This window comes from Chenopodium album, chromosome 8 (genome assembly GCF_948465745.1).
Source record: "Chenopodium album chromosome 8, dcCheAlbu1.1, whole genome shotgun sequence".
NCBI classification, from domain to species: Eukaryota; Viridiplantae; Streptophyta; class Magnoliopsida; order Caryophyllales; family Amaranthaceae; genus Chenopodium; species Chenopodium album.
Window position 1 is genome coordinate 31,998 of NC_137841.1, and position 20,142 is coordinate 52,139.

The window sequence follows — 20,142 nt, forward strand, 5'->3', positions numbered from 1 at the left end:
TAATTACTACCCAAAAACATACTAAAGAGGAAAGAAACAAATTTGTTGCGAGTAAAGTAGTGAACCACCTAAAAAAGGAAATTGTTGCGAGTAAATTGAACCGGAGGTATTACGTTGGTTTCTTAACTTATTAGGGCCCGTTCTCTTCACCTTAATTTTGTTGAACTGAAATTATTTTTATTGGACTGAAATTATTTTTGCTGAACTTAAATTATTTTTACTGAACTGAAATTATTTAATAAAACTGAATTTTGCTGACCTGAACTTAATTTTACTGGTTTAAAAAAGAAAACCTTATTTTTACTGAAATGAATTAATTTTTGTTGAACTAAACTTATTTTTACTGAAATGAAATTATTTTTACTTAATATTATTTTTTTTAATAAGGTGAAGAGAACCTGACCTTACGGAGTATAATTTTCTACGAAGCACAACGGAATGGGGGAGTAACCCACTACGGAGTATATGAGTATTCCGTAACTGTTCATAAAAAAATACGAGTACTTTTTTAGGCAGTGACTTCTACATTTTCTTTGTTTCCCAATTCCCAGGATTTACTGACTCAACCAGCAACCGAACTGCCGACCTACGTCTCCGGCTTGACCGCAACCATTGCCTGTCACAACCACGTATCCACCACCACAAGTCCACGAGTCGGTGGGAGCTCTCTGAGAGGCAACAATCTCCTTGCTCATCATCATTTGAAAAAGGTTAGGGTTTCTATTAATTAAAAAGGTCTTGTTCCTAAATTTTGTTTCCTGAAATTTTTATTGCATTTGCTTAATTGGTTGTTGATGCTAGTAATGTAGACAACTTTAGATAAAATTGTAATTTAGTTTCGGATTTTTTTGTAAATCAGTGAGCTGTTAAGTTTATATCTTATCGTTGAAGTTAGAATAAATGTGATTATCAGATCATGTGAATTGTAATTGGAATCAAAATTGAAAAGAGGATGGATTATATAATATAATTAAACTTATCTGGAGAGATTTGTTTTTGGATGTAAGCATAGATGCTATTGTAGATTGTACCAAAGTATGAAAGTTGAAATCAATTGTAATAATTTTTGTAAGTACTTTTAGGCCGTGATTTGAATATTTACGTGTTTTTGAATGAAACTGTATGATATGATTTTTTTTTTTTTTGCTTTGCTTTCTTGTTTTGGCTGTTAATTGGCACAATGGCACGTGGTCAGCGGTGGTCTTTCATTCCTAAAATTTCAAATCTGTCAGTGGCTTCAATACAGATTGCCGTCATTGTATCCACTCCCTTATCAATTTTATCAATTAATGCCTTCTAAATTATTTTTATGTTGCCTTTATCTCGCAGGAGGCTGAATGGCACACTCTCACAGTCAAGTCAGTTTAGGACTCACTCAACCTACCAGTGTTGAACCTATTAAGGTTTATTTCTCATCATTATCAGCAAAATTTTGAAGCTTATTTGCATTTTGTGCTTTGCCTGCATTTTTAAAGTTTGTTCCTATCCACTTTCTTTTGTTTGTTTTATTTTTTTTTATATTACTTCTTTATCACTAATCGTGCTCTACTTTACTGGTTGGATCTCTTGTTTAGCAGACTTGAATATTAATTTGTTTAGCAGACTTGAATATTAATTAGTGTTTCCTTTTGAATATAAGTGTCACCTGTAGATTCTAAACTCTAACTGTTGAAATTTGATTGAAGGTATCATTTACGGTGAAAGATGTAGACGTGACAGAGTGGAAAGGAGACTTGCTTGCTGTGGGTGTTACAGAGAAAGACTTGAGCAAGGATGACAATATGAAATTTGAAAATTCTATCTTAAAGGGGTTAGATTCCCAATTAGGTGGTTTGTTAGCTGAAGCCTCTGTTGAGGAGGATTTTACAGGCAAGGCTGGCCAATCTGCTATTTTTAGGCTTCCCGGATTAGGATCCAAGAGGATAGGATTGATTGGACTTGGTTCTGAGCCTCCTTCTCTGGCAGCATACCGTGGTCTAGGTGAAGCTCTTGCCACAACTGCAAAGGCTGCTCAAGCTCGTGCTACTGCTGTGTTCCTTGCTTCTTCTGAGGGGCTTTCAGCAGAGTCAAAACTTAACACTGTTTCCGCCATCGTATCTGGTAAATGCCTCAACTTCATTCCTTGTTTGATGCTTGTCGTTTGCACTTTTTCAGTCCATGATTCTTCATATTTATGTGGTGAAATGTCTGTGACAGGTACTATCCTTGGAGTGCATGAAGATAACAGGTTTAAATCAGAGTCGAAGAGACCACTTCTTCAATTTGTGGATATTGTTGGCCTTGGAACTGGGCTTGATTTAGAGAAAAAGCTTAAATCCGTTGAAGATACTTGTTCTGGAATTATATTTGGAAGAGAGCTGGTTAATGCACCTGCTAATGTACTTACTCCTGGTTAGTATGGCTCTTATATTTTGTTAGGTTCCAGTTGAGCTTTCTTTCTTTCCGTGTTCACCTACCTAAGAGGTTGGTACAAGTTTATTGAATTTCCAAGGGCAAATGATACATTTTTTATCTAAATATTTTTTGAGTTGAGATGGATTCAGAGTAGGGGATAAGAAGAATAAACTACTAAGCTGTATTACTCCAGGACTAAATACAAGAGTTGTTGATATATTCCTCAGGAGTGCTTGCTGAAGAGGCTTCCAAGATTGCTTCAATGTACAGTGATGTTCTATCAGCAAAGATCCTTAATGTAGAGCAGTGCAAAGAACTGAAAATGGGATCTTACCTTGCTGTTGGTGCAGCTTCAGCAAATCCGCCACATTTCATTCATATGTGCTACAAACCTAGCGGACCAGTTAAAGCCAAATTAGGGCTTGTCGGGAAAGGACTGACATTTGACAGGTGAGTTTGTGGGGATGAATTGATATGATTAAATTTTGCTTCACCCTTTGGAACTGAGTTGTGTCTGATTGTGAAGTCAACTTTAGTTATCTATGGTTTTATCACGGGAGGGGATGATGAGATGCTACTTTAATAAGTTGATTTTATATCCTGTATTCAGCTCTAGATGTTTCTTATTATGAGTTCATGACATTAACCTTGGGAGGTGATGGTACCACCTATAGTATGTTAATTTCCTTCATTGCTCATGCCTTTACCCCTATTACATTTCTTTACCTATTAATCCACAATTTTGGGCTGTTCCAGTGTGTAGGTGCTTTTGATACTTTTCTTCTTCAGGATGATTAATGTTGTATTTCACTATTTCTTATGTTTTGATGTTGTTTGTTTACTAAGGTTATCTCTTTTTTTGATTGATTGTCAATAGTTGTCTCTATTTGTATATTCTTGTTGAAGTGCATTTGGATGCTGATATTAGCATGCTCTTAAGTGCTTCCCTTTGATTTTTTAGTGGGGGCTACAACATCAAAACTGGACCCGGTTGTTCAATTGAGCTAATGAAGTTTGATATGGGTGGCTCAGCAGCTGTTTTAGGTGCTGCAAAAGCGATTGGTCAAATCAAACCTCCTGGAGTTGAGGCAAGTCACAAAACTTATTCTCACATTATCACATATAAAGGAATAAGAAGAAAAAATAAGAAAAAAAAATGCTATTTAAATTTGTGTGTATCTAGTCGTCTAGAACCAGTTTAACTTATAGACAGATGTGAAATTACACTCTCTATTTGGGATACAGTTTATGTATGAAATATTGAAGATCTTGGGCATGTGCAGGTTCATTTTATTGTTGCCGCCTGTGAAAATATGATTAGTGGGACTGGTATGCGGCCTGGAGACATAGTCACTGCTTCTAATGGAAAGAGAATAGAGGTAATTTTGGAATGTAACAAGATTTTCTTTGTCTCAAAATATTAGTTTGGCCTATGTGACTATTGTTTTTTTTGCTATATCTGCTCTTTAGTGAAGATTATATGCCTTTAAAGCTCATCAATGGGATTTTAGGATAGTTTTTCAAACTAAGGATTTTAGAACAGCATTGATTTCTTGTCTAGACCTCTCAATTATGAGGTTTTAAGAATGGGAGTGTCAAATGTGTACATCCTTTTTCTAACTAAGCAGAGAGGGTGTTTGTGGATCTCCTACATTGAATGAATACTCCCTTCATACATATTATCTATCCACATCTGCAACTTTTTAATTTTTTTTAACTGTATATTGCCTGTCACTTGTATTACCAATGCTTTATTTTGTTATTGTTTAAAAATATTTATGCAATATTGTTTGTATATTTTGGAATTTGGATAATTAGGTAATAACTTCCTAATCAGAGGGAGTGAGGGACTCTTAACAATTGTTGGAACTGGAGGGAGTTTTTGTAAATTGAGAAGACAATTGAAACAAATTATTTTTTAAAAATTGTTGAATTGAAGGCTGACAGGATAAAGAAGACTGGGTTCATCTTGGATTTTCCAGTGAATCATTAAGTCGTCTCTTGGTTCTTATTTTCTTGTTTTGGTCTCTTCCATCTTGATGCATCCAGTGTGGAGAAGATTGTTGTCTTCCTCACAAACACCTCTAAAGTAAAAAAGACAGGGTGTCTTGGCAATTAGCTTGTATGATGCACTTCTGCGTTGGTGATATGCACTAAGAAGAGTTCATATGATTATCTAATGTCCTTATAAACAATTAGGTTGTATTGATATGTCACATTGATGTTTTTATTTATTTATTTAAATTTATTATTTATCTAACTTCAGCTTGTCAATCCTGAGATGCAGGTTAACAATACGGATGCAGAAGGTAGGCTTACTCTTGCAGATGCTTTGGTGTATGCTTGCAATCAAGGTGTAGAGAAGGTATAGTTAGGTGTTGAATATTTATGTATCATGAACATGATTAGTAAATGGATAAACAAGTGCACACACACACATATGTGAATGGAGAGTTGAAGTGGCTTGCTCCTGTATCTCTCACCGACTCAAATGTTACCATCACCATCCAGAATGGTTTTGTTTGTGATTTACTCCTGTTAACTTCCTGTATTGAGTAATCCTATAAGCTCCTTGCCCACTTGGCCCATCACGAATAAAAGACTTTGTATCACAACAAATAAAAGACAATGAAACATATGAAAATAAATCTTTAGTAACCTCTTAATTTAAAAGAAAAAGTGCATGATTGATTATTCATGCAAACTTAATAAACTCTACTAATGGTAACTTGCCACTTCATAATATATGAAAACATCCAAACAAGACTCATTATTTTTTTTAAACGAGAATAAAAATTACAAGCTACAAAGCAAGTTCGAAGAACTACACAAAGAAGCCCTATGAACATGCTGCATAAATCCCTTATTCCATTGAACTTGAGAATTGAACAAGAGAGCATAAAGAAATAAAGCTTTGGCTTATAAAAAAAAGAGCTGAATGTTAGGCAATAGAGGAAGGAAATTTAGACGACTTAGACATCACAACAAAGTCACCTTTACAAGTGACAAGGTACCCTTAACTGTGGAAGAGACTATTACCATACCAAATCCCCACTAGACACTTATGGAAGCCCCCATATTGGAGAGCAAGGTTAAGATAAAGGTAACAACACACACACACCAAGTTAAGACTAGCCCTAAAAACTAAAATAGATCATAGGAAAGGTCCATCGTCTATCCCCAAAACTATGTGAACTCAAATTCCAAAACACTACAAGAGGAGGCTAACACACCCTCCTAGCTCCCCTAAAAACTTTAAAAACCTAAAAAAAAGGAACAATCCCAATTAACACAACATTTGTAGCATCAAAGATCATCATCGAACTTTCGACTAAATGCCCCAAAAAAATGCAAGGATACCACAACACATACCAGAACACAAACTTAACTCCGAAGCTTACATATGAAAAAGTTCAAAAGTCAGACCATGAGTGAAAAAAGGGCAGAAAATAAAAAAAGAACCCTTAACCGAGTCTTTACCTTTACCGATTGATTCGAAATCACAAGGTGGCGACGAAGTTAGCTTCGGAATGAAAGCCCAAAACCTTAGTTGACAAGTCATAAGGTAACAAATCCCATCCCAAACAAGAAATCCTTACCAAAACTTCACCATTTTTACCCTTTTTCAAACCACTTACTTTAAATAAAATATAGGAGAAACATTCACATGTTACTGCCATATGTTAAAACGTTAAGGCTTTATCAAAGTATCGCACTGGAAAAACCAAACTTAAGTCTTTAGAATAACAAAGTTTAGAAAACCAATAAGTCAAAGCTTACAAACTGAAACCATAAAAGCCCATATTTAAAACTAAACTAATAATCAAAATCCAAATCATAAATGAAATAGTATAACATAAATAAGTTTAACACCAAAACGAATTCTCTCAATCACATCCCTTGATAAATAACGAATTCTCTCAATCACATCCCTTCACAAAACATTTGTCAAGGGATGTGATTGAGAGAATTCGTTTTGGTGTTAAACATTTGTCAAATCTTTAAACTTCAGATCATTAAGTCATTAAGCTAACCTGTACCCAATGATACAAGTGTAATAATTAGATCATCATAAGGTTATTAAAAGGCGAAGGCCATGACCAAAAGAAAACACACACAAAAGGACGCAATCAGCAAAGACGAGTACATACAAGCTACAACGCACCAACTGATCAAATTAAAGTAAATAAACATACATCACGAATTCATTAGTCAAGACTCCTCACTTAAATAGTTCAATCAACTCAACATACTTACTAATCAATTCCAATCACTTGACTTTTTATTTTTAATTTAATTTAATTTAGTCTAAGCAATAGACAAGGTTGTCCAATCCACCAAATCATTTTTGATCACATATAACGCGATGCCGTACTCATATAGTTAGTCTAGGATCCCATCTACCGTTATTATAAAATAAAAATGTAAATACCAAAATAAAAGAGGACATATTGATCAAACAAGCCTCGTAAAGCCATGGGCCACCACTGTGTACCCCAAGCCATAATTGTCAATACTCTAGAATTTCACCCTTTTCGGAGTTTATTGCTCATCCATGTTTAACTTTATATGATTAAAAGTTTAATTAATAGTAAACTCATCATTCAATTAAACATTACACAACCAACTATGGAGGTTCACTTTTAATCTTAATTAAGACAATGATGATCACATCTCAAATTGACTTTTAATTGCTTTAAGTTCCAAAATATCCAAAATTATTGAACATAGGCAACCTACATAGCCATTTCGGCTTAATTCACCTTTACTCAAAATACTAACAAGTCATGCTCGAGTAAATGAGTAATAAATAAAATAATATTAACCTCATGGAATAATTAATAAATTCATCCCATTTAATCCATTCAATCCCAATCCTTCGATAATCCAAAGGCGCCGGTTTCCGGCAGTGGCAGCAGGTGAGCAGTGGCTCACCTATGGAGGAAAGGGAAAGAAGAAAAAAAAGAAAAACAAAAGAAAGGAAAAGAAAAAATAAAGGAAAAAAAGAAAGAAAAATATAAGGGGAAAAGAAAACACTAACCTTTTTGTGTGGGAATTTTTTTGGGATTCATGGGGCATTTATAGGAGATAGAGTTGTAGGGTAAAATTGGGGCTCATGAAAATAAATCATGGGCCACTTAATTAATGGAATAATTTGGACTTTGTTTGTATAGACATTAATTGTAGAATGAAGGTTCATAAAATAATTTGTACTAACCCAATTTATTAATTTGAAACTTTTAAAATTAAATTTCGGAAAAATACAAATAAATATTATAAATAAATTAAAATTTCGTTTATAAATTATTAAAAAAATACAGGAGATTACATTTAATCCCATGAACCCCTTTGAAATGGAGGAAAGCGAAGAAAGACACCGGAGGTGGACACTCGTGTGGTGGCTAAAAATAAAGTCCGCTTGCAAAGGCATCGATTTTTTTTTTTTTTTTTTTTTGTAGTTTTCTCACTGAAGGTCCGGCCTCGGAACCTTTTAGAGTCCCTAGGATTTTGTTGGGGGAGATTTTTTTACCGGAGAGAGAAGTGAGTGGTTTGCCGCATAGTATACAAGATTCATCATTAGTGCAACAAAGCAAAGTAAAATATCCAAACCTATTTATAGCTTTTGGAGCATGTTACCAATGTTAATCCTCCCTAAACCCTAGTGTCAATGCGTTTATCAAAGCTTTCACCCGGAGATGCAGCCTCCTTCTTCAAATGAAGTTTGTGGATTGATTAAATAATTGAGAAAAGCAAGACCAAGTCCTTCTAGTTTAGAAAGGTAGTCTACCTTGATTCAAGGAAGATTTTCGTTTGAATGCCTCTATCAATTTTCATTCCTCTAGTTCAGAAGTGAGCTCATCTAACATAAAAAAAAAAATTTAAAAAAAAAAAAAAAAAAACAAAAACACACACACACACACATTTGTATGGTGGGGAGATGACAATTGGTATAGATTGAGGAATTAGGGCATCGAAAGGTGGCTCTCCTCTTCTAACATTTTACATCGATGAATATGATGACTATATTCTACCTTATAAATCTTTCTAAACGAGTTACTAATTGAGAATTGAGTAGTATCAGATTTTGCATTAAAATTTTCAATTACTTCATACAATAAAATCTTCTTCATCCTTGGAATTTGCACTCATAACACCACACTTTTACTAGAATCTTAAAATTTGGGTGTATATTCATTTTGAAGAAGCGTAGGTCCTCATTGAACTAGAGATAAGTATAGAAGAATAGTAAAATGATTTTGAACATGCAAAGGAAAGTTTAACTCGATGTGCATTGTGTTGAGTTCATTGTAATGTCTTTAAGTGAATTTTCAAAATTGGAGAGGAAAATTAGATCTTTGATTATTGGAAATGCAAAAACAGGTCTTAAATGTGACTTTAGGCCACCACACCAAATGCCAAGCTTACAAATTTATGGATATCCCCCTTATCTACTCTTTTTTCCCTTATGTAACAAGTTCACCAATCTCTGAAGAACTTAAGTACTATTACTTGTCTGCTTCTGAAAATGACAAAACAGTTATTCAACCCACTACCAAGTGCTTGTTTGGCCTCCTGCCTGGCTGCTGTTTGGCTGGCTGTTGCTGGTGCTTGCCTTGCAGACTCCTGTTAGTGAGGGTCACAGACTCACAGGTGGTCTGTTGTAGTTTGTTACATTGATGTTCTTGGATAAAATAAACCTATCCAGCTGAGAAAACTTCCGATTGTAATTCCCAGTGCACCGAGCATTATTCAATGCAAGGTCACAAAGTAGAATATTGTCTTCAAAGTTTATTCTTTGTTGAAATTTTATGTATCTCATTCAAAATTAGATGAGCTTTAGCTCTAGGGGAGTGACTTTGATTCTTCGCTGCAAAAAAACAATCCAACTAAATCTTGACAGTTGATGTATGTATATGTCATGGAGCTATTAAGCTTCTTAAAGGCAAAGTTTATTATGCAGTATATGAAAATATGTTTTTGTGGATGGTCAGACAGTGTAATTATAATGAGAAAATGGACTCTTTTTATACAGTAATACTGAAAAACTTATCTTTGACAAACCTTTATCTTTGTGTAAAATTTACATCTAAGAGATGCACTAATAATCATGACGTACCTTCTTTGGCAGATAATTGACCTCGCAACATTAACTGGAGCCTGTGTTGTTGCTCTGGGACCTTCCATAGCAGGTTAAGTGCATATTTATGATCTTTCCCTGCCAGTAGCTAATTTCTCTATTGTGGTTGATGTTGTCATCATAGTGCATCAAGATTTTTATTGTTTAGCCTGACAATGTGAGGATATCAGTTAAATATGCTTTCATTAATCATTGTATCTTGAAAAAATAGGATTTTTTCTCCCATCCTACTGGCTTCTTTATTCATCCCCTGCTTGTTTTCCAGGTGTCTTTACACCCTATGATGCACTTGCCAAAGAGGTGTTTTCTGCATCAGAAGCTACTGGAGAGAAACTCTGGAGGATGCCTTTGGAAGAAAGTTACTGGGACTCAATGAAATCAGGAGTGGCTGATATGGTTAACACAGGGGGTCGTCAAGGTGGTTCCATCACAGCAGCTTTGTTTTTGAAGCAGGTAGAATCAATACTTTATCCCCCCCCCCCCAACATGCGCCTCCCTCTTTTTTATTTTAATTTTTAAAAAAACCTTGAGTCACTGTTTGGCCATGTTGGTACTTTTCTATCACTTCAGTAAGTTCATCATGCCATTACTGTTGCAACTCCTTTTTATTTGACTCTTTTTGTTATCTTCATTTTAGTAGAGCATCCTGCACCATTATTGGAACCAATTGAATACTACAATATCTTATGCTATCACAAATATTATGATTATTGTTTTTATTATTCCTCTAAGGGGGAAAGGTTGATCTTATTGGTTAGTGGTGTACAATATCATGTGGGTTTGTCTATTCATAATCATTGTTGGGTTGTTATTGATATTTCATTTGAGTTGAGAGATAAAGGTTGCCATTGAAGGACATACCCTATTTCCCCTAATTTAATCTTAGTGCAATGTTTGGGTTTAGATTAGTTCAAATGACTTGTACTTCCGTTTCGTATTAATCGTAACACTTTTCTTTTACATCAGTTTCATATTAATTGCAACACTTCTATATTTGGAAAGGACCCACCATTATTTTATAATTTCTCTCTCCCACTAACCCCACTTTCACAAATATTTTATTATTTCTCTTTCTTACCAACCTCACACACTATTTTTTTAATATTATTTCTCTTTCTTACTAACAAAACTTTATATTATAAGTCTAGTCTATAATTTTCTTAAACTTTGAGCTAACCCTACCGTTGCGATTAATGCGAAACAGAGGGAGTAAAAAAGATATTTTCTTGTGAAGAGAAATGTAGGGCCTTGATTTAATTGTACTTTGTGCAAAACTTTGTTGTGCTGTTCATAAATGAAGCACTACTAAAGACTTAATATCCCTTCACTATGGACTTGATGACCCAAAATTGAAGGTTTCAAGGGATTTCAATTGTGGAAATTTTACGGATAATCTTATGCCTTGCTCAGTTCACCTTAAAAAAATAATTTTCAGTAAAAATAAGTTTAGTTTAGTGAAAATTAGTTGGAAAAATTACTTTAAATAATCTAACCTTTGTCTCATTCTCCCAAAATAATCCAACCTTTAGATTATTCTAGAATAATCCAACCTTTTACCCCCATCTTCCCATATCAACCCAACAGGTCACCAAATCGGTATAACAAGTTGCCTTGCCTACGTGTCATTTTCTTATTGGTTTTATTTTTTAATTTACAATTTTTTTTTTTTTTTTTTTTTTTTTTTTGTAAAAAAAACCCACCCTACTTCTTTCTCTCTCCATGACCACATCCTTAGACACCACGTACTCCCTTTAACCACCATCAACACCAATTCCTTTCTTTCTCCTCTCCTTCCATGGCTAACCTCCATTATTAACACCATCTTCCTCAATTACCATCTACCTCATCTCCCCTCCTTCTTACCAACCAATAAGAACACCATGAACCCAAAATCTCACCACCCCCACTCACCAAGAACCACTACCACCAGGTCCACCACAAACCTCGCCATCACCGAATTTAGCCACTCCCACGCACCAAGAACCACCACAAATTAAAAACACTGAACCCCGAAAAACCCCAGTCCACTATTTTTGGGTGAGCCGATTATATGGATGTCGTACTTATTCGGTAGGTGAGGCTGATTTGTGTAAGTGAGGGGTTGTTTCGGGGGTGGGGTGGTGGGTATTGGGTAGGGGGCTGATTTTGTGTGGCGGGTGGTGGTTGCTTATTGAGGTGAGGGGTTGTTTGAGGACAATTTTTCTAGGTAAGGTGTAGTTTTGGTGTTTGTTGGGTGATTCGGCCAAGTGCAATTTAGATGTTGGTGTTGCTGGTGCGGTTTTAGTGTTAGTGGTGGTTGTTTTCGGTGCTTGTGGTGTGTGGTGTTGTTAGTCATATAGGAAAGATGAAGGAGGTGGTTATCATGGGAGGTGGATCGGTGGAGCTTTTGGGGTGGTGGTAATGGAGGAAGATAGCGGGATGGAGGAGAAAGTAAGGGATGACCGATTGTATAGGTAACTGGTCATTTGGGTTCATTATGTGAAGAAGGGGTATAAAGTTTGGATTATTCTGGAATAATCCAAAGGTTAGTTTATTTTGGGAGAACGGAGCAAAAGTTAGATTATTTAAATTAAAATTTCCAAATTTGTTTAGTTTAGTAAAAGTAAGTTCAATTCATTCATTAATGTTAGATCAATAAAAATCAGTAACTATAAAGAAGTAATATAATATAAAATCATTAAAAATAATTTCAATTCAGCAAAACTAATTTCAATTCAGTAAAAATAATTTCAGTTTTCAGTTTTTAGTTTAGTGAAAATAATTTCAGTTTAGTATTAATAATTTAAGTTAAGCAAAATTAATTAAAAATAAGGTGAAGTGAACGGGGCTCTAGAAGGTAACGATTTCTAGGTTTTATGTTAGGTGTAGCGAGTGTATAACCCTAGTTACCACAACTCTTAGGAAGAATTATGTTCTCAGCATAGCATAACAATATTAAACAATGTTACGAAAGCTTTGTGGTTTCTTGGTAATCATTTTGTTAATTACAGGAGGAATACCATGGGAAAGAAGTCTTGATCTAGGATCTCATTCATCATCCGTATAGGATTTGAATTGACATAGAGAAAACATATCTTCATTCATATAAAAATGAACTTGGAGTAATCCTAATGATTAAGTGAACCTTAGAAAGCCGAGGTAAAAAATTTGTTCAAGATAAATGATGTGAGTTAAATTTATAGAATTTTTCCAAATTAATTTTTTTACTCTACAATTTCGAGCAAAATGTCACGGGTCATCTCCCTTGCCAACAATGGGCGTCACATGGGTCACTAGGCAACAGGGCATAATCGTGGCTAGGGGGCTTGCCCTTGGTGCCCTGCTGAGCACCTCCCCCTATAGAGCTTTATTTAGTACCTTGCTTAATTTCCTAGTAAACACCCAAGTGACAGTAACACAATAATGGGTCATTTGGAGACCCAAATGAAGTCCAAACGGGCCCAAATTTGGGGGTCCACCGTATTTTGGGCCAAGGAAGACGATGGTGAAGTCGGTTTTCCGATACGAGGTCCCGAAATACAAGTTTTGGCAGCAGGTAGCCCGGAAAACGCGGGAAGCTTCTAGAAGGTTCCGGAGCTATCTACAAGGTTCTTTTGGAGATTATTCTAGAGAGGATGACTCTAGAATAATCAAGGAAGGTCTGGTACATTGTAGGAGTCTTCTAGGTTCTTCTACATATGTACATAACTTTTGTAAAGTTCTAGAATGTTCTAGGTTAGTCTTTAGCATTCTAGGCTTAGATGGGTGTAGAAACCTCCATGTATGTATGTTCCTAAGGAGGTGGGAACTCTCTAGATTGTTGTAGTCTAGAACCCTCCATTTGAGGAGGTTAGGAACGTTCTAGAGAAATTATGTAAGTAGGGTGGAGCACTATAAATAGGCTCCAAGGCATCATTTGTACATTCAAGTTGAGAGCAATACAAAAAGCCTTTCATAAGCACTTGTGTTCTCTTGCAACTTAATCCTTTCCTTCTAACACTTAGAGAGTGTGAGGAAAACTAAGGCACGAGGGTGCCAAGTGAGTGATCGGGCATACTAGCAAGGGTGATAGCTTGTGTGCTCAATTGTCTACGACACTTAGTCGTAAATTCGGACTAAGGCACTAAGGGAGAGTGCTTAGTTCAACTAAGGGACTTGTTAGCACCAAGGGATCGTGCTAGCAAACTTATCTAGCAGCACAAAGGGTTGTGCTACGTGGGCACAAAGAGTTAGTGCCAAGGAGAAAGCCTGACTCGTCTTACGACGGACTGTAAGCGGGTGGCGCACGGTGCGTGACTAGGGTAAAGTAGTCGGCACGTGACAGGTGGTATCAGAGCAAGGTTACGATTGTCGTGTGGGATCGACGTCGTAAACTCGAGGCGTTGCTGTTGGAGCTACGAAGGGACGGTAGCTAGGCAACAAAGGTACGTCGCTCATTCTTATTGTTAATATAAGTAATGGCTGGCGACAAAGAGGCTCAGGTGAGTCAAGTCGTGCAAGGGGAAGAGGATCCCACGAGGAGGTCCAAGAAGAAGGGCACGAGAGACCCGTCAAGGGATCCATCGATGCCTAGAGGCTTGCCCTCCGAAGTGGAACCCCGCCTTGCAAGGGTAGAATGTGCGGTAGGGGACTTGCGTGATGATATTACTCAACTCTCGGACTCCGTAGAGGGGCTCGAAGTAAAAGTGGACACCGCACATACCGCTACCCAAGATCTAAGAGACGAAGCCCTTGGGCTCGTCAATAGTGCGTTGGCAACAATTCGCGAAGAAGTCGCGAAACTCAAGGAGGAGTTGCTGGGGCAACTAAACGACATCCGAGTCGAAGTAGAGTCGGTGAAGGGGGATGTCATTCTATGCAAGAAGGCGGCAGTGACCGGGGGTGTCACTATTAATCAGGGGCCAAAGTTAGAGGTCCCAAAGCCACAGAAGTACCATGGGAAGAGAGATGCTCGAGAAATCGACAACTTCCTATGGAGCGTCGAGAGGTACTTCGACGCAATGAAGATGGATAGCGATGCATCGAAGATCAACACCGCCACAATGTACTTGGGCGAGGATGCTGTCCTCTGGTGGAGGCGTCGGGAGTTGGACATCAAGAAAGGGACTTGCACCATCAGTACATGGGAGGAGTTCAAGAAAGATTTCAAGCGTCAGTTCTATCCGGAGAACGCTAAGAAGGTCTCCATGATGAAGCTACGTGACTTGAAGCACACTAGCACCATCAAGGAGTACATCAAGCAATTCACATCGCTCATGCTTGAGATCGATGATCTATCAGAGGAGAACCAACTCATCTACTTCATCGGGGGTCTACAACGATGGGCTCAGCAAGAGGTGGAACGACGGAATGTGAAGACACTTGCTGAGGCAATAGCAGTGGCGGAGTCCTTGATCGAGATCCCGAGGGAATCGAGAAGGGACAAGGGTAGAAGGGTCGAGGAAGGCGACCAAGATGATGAGGCATCGCATCCAAAGGCCAAGCATGCGGATCATGGCAAGGACAAGGCCAAGTCCAAGTGGGAGTCCAAGGGGGACGACCGAGACGGAGGTAAGCCCTCAAAGCCTTTCAAGTGTTTTCTTTGTGAGGGTCCTCACTTAGCAAGGAATTGCCCGGTGCGGAAAAAGTTGAATGCCATGGTCGCAAATGAAGAGGAGCCAGCTCCGGAGATGAGTATGGGGGCAATGGCCTTGGGTGAGAAGGCCCATTTTGCTCGCATGAGGCTTCTCAATACTGCAAGTGTTGAGGAAGATGTGCCCAAGGGGGAGGCATCCTCAACAAATGAAGGGACTGGCGTCAAGCAAGGGAATAGCTTGATGGCCATAGACGGGGAAGTGAACGAGGTACCGACAAGGCTACTAGTGGACACAGGAGCGTCGCACAATCTTTTGGCTAAGGAGGAAGCCAAGGCCTTAGGGGTGAAGTTCACAAGGGTCGATGGCGAGATGAAGGCCATCAATTCAAAGGCCACGCCAGTATATGGAAGGGCGTGGGGAGTTCCAGTCCGCTTGGGGAAGTGGAAGGGGAAGGTCGACTTCTTGGTGGTCGACATTGATGATGAGGACGTAGTGCTGGGCATGGAGTTCTTGCGCAAGGTCCTACCGTTTCAAGTGGGTGATGGCATGATAACCATCACATCAAAGGGGAGCGAGATAGGGATCAAGCTCGCTCAACTCAAGGAGCGGGATGCAAGGGTCTCGTCCTTGAAAGCTTGGTGGGCGCCGAGGCATAGGCGTCAAGATACGGTCCATGGAAGGATCAAGGCAACAAGACATCATGGTGTTCCAAGGGATGGGACAACAAGGCTCAAGTGTGGAGTCAATGGGAGGGACGAGGCAGCGGCGCACGGAAGCATCAAAGGGTCAAGTGGTGCGCTAGACCGGGTCGCGGGCACGTACTCCAACGGGCGATCTTGCCGAGGACGGCAAGAATTTGGGTGGGGGAGAATGTCACGGGTCATCTCCCTTGCCAACAATGGGCGTCACATGGGTCACTAGGCAACAGGGCATAATCGTGGCTAGGGGGCTTGCCCTTGGTGCCCTGCTGAGCACCTCCCCCTATAGAGCTTTATTTAGTACCTTGCTTAATTTCCTAGTAAACACCCAAGTGACAGTAACACAATAATGGGTCATTTGGAGACCCAAATGAAGTCCAAACGGGCCCAAATTTGGGGGTCCACCGTATTTTGGGCCAAGGAAGACGATGGTGAAGTCGGTTTTCCGATACGAGGTCCCGAAATACAAGTTTTGGCAGCAGGTAGCCCGGAAAACGCGGGAAGCTTCTAGAAGGTTCCGGAGCTATCTACAAGGTTCTTTTGGAGATTATTCTAGAGAGGATGACTCTAGAATAATCAAGGAAGGTCTGGTACATTGTAGGAGTCTTCTAGGTTCTTCTACATATGTACATAACTTTTGTAAAGTTCTAGAATGTTCTAGGTTAGTCTTTAGCATTCTAGGCTTAGATGGGTGTAGAAACCTCCATGTATGTATGTTCCTAAGGAGGTGGGAACTCTCTAGATTGTTGTAGTCTAGAACCCTCCATTTGAGGAGGTTAGGAACGTTCTAGAGAAATTATGTAAGTAGGGTGGAGCACTATAAATAGGCTCCAAGGCATCATTTGTACATTCAAGTTGAGAGCAATACAAAAAGCCTTTCATAAGCACTTGTGTTCTCTTGCAACTTAATCCTTTCCTTCTAACACTTAGAGAGTGTGAGGAAAACTAAGGCACGAGGGTGCCAAGTGAGTGATCGGGCATACTAGCAAGGGTGATAGCTTGTGTGCTCAATTGTCTACGACACTTAGTCGTAAATTCGGACTAAGGCACTAAGGGAGAGTGCTTAGTTCAACTAAGGGACTTGTTAGCACCAAGGGATCGTGCTAGCAAACTTATCTAGCAGCACAAAGGGTTGTGCTACGTGGGCACAAAGAGTTAGTGCCAAGGAGAAAGCCTGACTCGTCTTACGACGGACTGTAAGCGGGTGGCGCACGGTGCGTGACTAGGGTAAAGTAGTCGGCACGTGACAAAAAGCCCTCATTTAATTGCGTAAAGTAACTTCTGTCTTATCCCAATCTGAAAAGGAAAATTTGATTCTAATAATCCAACCTTTACGCGATCTTTTTTTAATAATCCGACCTTTTGATTATTCTATAATAATCCAAGCTTTAGAGGGTGTTCTATTCTATTAGGTTAAGTAGGTTACTTGACCTAAAATAGCAGGTTACATGCCATGTGTCATGAAATCATTTGTCTAAAAAAAATTTCATTTTTTTTTTTGAAAAAACTTTTAAAAAAAACCTTTTTTTTTCCTTTCTTCTTCTTCTCCCCTTCCACCTCCATGAAAATGCAGCTCCATAACCACCTCCAAAATCCGACAACCGTAACCCCCAAAATTCGACAATCGTAACCCCCAAAATCCTACCACCTCCATATCCGACTTCAACAACCCCACCCCTCAGTCACCACCACACAGCTTACCGCTGCCACTTGAAAACCCCACCGCCACGTATCACTTGAAATCCCAGAGATATTATCATTGGGAAACCAATTTTAGATCACAAAAGGCAAAGTGCAGCTCTAACAGAAGCATATCAGCTTCAAAATTCCCAGAAAAAAATATGCAAAAAAAAAAAAAAATGTTCTTGAAATTATCCCCTCAAAAATTTCAACATTTTGCATCTAATTTTCTACAAAACATGAACAATGCCTGTAAATAGAATTAACCTTGCAAAAAAAACACAAATTCAAGATGAACCCATTTTCAAACCCTTAGAAATTAACATAAACATGAATAAAAAAAAAAAATTAAAAAATCGAGGAAGAACCACCATCAAATTTGCTGAGAAATCCCCAGTTCACCACCCCTCCGCCTGAAATCCCAACCCCGTTGCCATTCCTCCACCTGAAACTCCACCCGAAACTCCACCCCACCGTACCTCTCTACCTAAAAACCCCACCCCACCGTCTTTCCTCCACCTTAAAACCCAAATCCAGAAAACCCAAACCCCTTTTTCTTCCCATATCCTACTTCTTCTCAAACCCCACCCTCTAAACTGAATTCAAAGTATTTTCTTTCAATTTCTGAACTAAAGGATCCGAATTAAGGTTCTGGGTTTCTAAAGCTTTAATTTTACGAGGTGGGTTTCAGGGGGTGGTTGCAGGGAAGGAGGGGCGGCAAGAGGGTGGTCGATAATTGGAAAAGCGAGGAGGAGGGGCAGCAACCAGCAGGTCCTGCGCTTCGTTGTGGGTGGCCATGGAAGGGGGGAAGCTGTTTGGCTGGGAATTTTTATTTATAACCTTATTTTTTCAAAATAAATTGAAAATAATAATAGTAGATAAATATTTACCTGAAGAAGAGGTAGTAGGTCACTTTGACTTAAAAGAATAGAATACCCCATAAAGCTTGGATTATTGTGGAATAAACGAAAGGTCGGATAATACTTCAATATGTGTTTCCCTATTGTGCACGTAGGGAGTTTCTCTAATGTAGGTGATCTTGTTTAGTTTAATATTCACAGGTTTAAGATCAAGGATTATTGTAAAATTATCAGACTGACTGTGTAAAGTGTTCATTTTTGTTTGTTTAACTATTGACTGTCAATTCTGACTTCAATTTATTTATTTATTTATTTATTTTTTTTGACAAAGCTTACTTACGAAACAAGCAAAACAAAACCCTAATTACATGTTACTTTTGCAGTTTGTGGACGAGAAAGTTCAGTGGATGCATATAGATATGGCTGGTCCAGTCTGGAATGAGAAGAAACGTTCAGCTACAGGATTTGGCGTATCAACATTAGTTGAGTGGGTTTTGAAAAACTCAACCTCATAATTGGTGACCAGTTGGAACTGATTGTATTGCATGCCAAGTTGATGCTCAAAATAATTTTATAATTCCAGTAAGAGTTAAAACATCTCATTCCTTTTTTTTTTTTTTTTTTTTTTTTTTTTTTTTTTTTTTTTTTTGTGTGATGTACAACTTGCGACTTTGCGTGATATGACAGCTTTTTTTTTTTTTTTTTTTTTTTTTTTTTTTTTTTTTTTTTGAAAATTTAACAAGAATAATTTATCTTTTGATTTTTCTAGAATAATCCAACCTTTGCTGCCTATTCTCTTCTAGCAATCCTAACAAGTCACCCTACCCATCAAATCGGTTACTAAGGGCCTGTTCTCTTACGCTCCTAATTTCCTTCTCTTATAAAATATTCAATTCGATTCAATTCAGTTCGGCTCAGTTCAGTTAAATTCAGTTCAGCTGAGTTCAGTCAATGAGAACAGGCCCTAAGTTGTGTCACTTTCTTATTTGTTACATTTTTATTTTAAATTTAGGAGTAAATTTAATTTTTAAATTATGATAATTAATTTATATGAAAATTAAAAATATCCCTCCCCTTCTCTCCCTTCTCCATTACTAGTCACCACCTTCCTTCATTACCACCTCAAATCGCCTCCACTAGTTGTAAGCAGTCACGCACATCATGCAATGACTAGCTCGTCAGGATGGGGAATTTGGGTTGTTTGATTAATTTATTTGATTTTATGGGTTGTTTTAGGTAGGCTTTCGTTGGATTTTCTGGGTAGTAATGATTTTCTGAGGGTTTTAGGGGCCTGCGAATAGGGGACATGGGTTGTTCCTAGGAGGAGGGGCGTTTATGCTGTGGATTGGGAAGGGGGAAATGGGAAGAGGGCGGCTCGTCAGGATGGGGAATTTGGGGAGTATAGTTTGTTCGTGGGAAGAAAGGTAAAGGGGTAAGGTGGAATTTGCCGGTGGGGGAAGGGTTTTTTGCGTCGGTGAGCTCCGCTAGCCGGGGGATGGGTCAGGTGTTGGCAGCCGTGATTGGAGTCAGTCGTTGGTGGCTGCGATGGCTGGGCCGCTGGTGGAGTTGTTTTTTTTTTTTAAAAAAAAAAAATTCTTTTAAAGTTTTTTCATTTTTTTTCTACTTTTTAGTTACAATAATATTTTTAATAATTAATTAATTTATTTTTTGATCAATCACGTCATGACACATATTAGGCGACTTGTTATAATAAGTCTTATGACCATTTGGGGCCGTTAGAAGCAAACTCATATTAAAGTTCTAATTATTAAAAAGGAAATTTTGCAAAAAACCACTTTTTTAATCCTTTTTTTTTT

General features: G+C 38.1%; 1 protein-coding gene across 1 annotated transcript; it reads left to right on the forward strand.

The window, feature by feature from the left end:
• The first annotated feature begins 494 nt into the window (after window positions 1-494).
• Window positions 495-18,927, forward strand: LOC145641471 (leucine aminopeptidase 1-like). Its single transcript, XM_081692280.1, has 11 exons — window positions 495-710; window positions 1,330-1,403; window positions 1,686-2,100; window positions 2,197-2,391; window positions 2,622-2,844; window positions 3,356-3,482; window positions 3,678-3,773; window positions 4,682-4,759; window positions 9,524-9,584; window positions 9,798-9,985; window positions 18,709-18,927. Exons 2-11 carry the CDS (start codon window positions 1,338-1,340, stop codon window positions 18,838-18,840), a joined length of 1,581 nt encoding a protein of 526 aa, XP_081548406.1. The 5' UTR covers window positions 495-710; window positions 1,330-1,337; the 3' UTR covers window positions 18,841-18,927.
• Window positions 18,928-20,142: the final 1,215 nt, after the last annotated feature.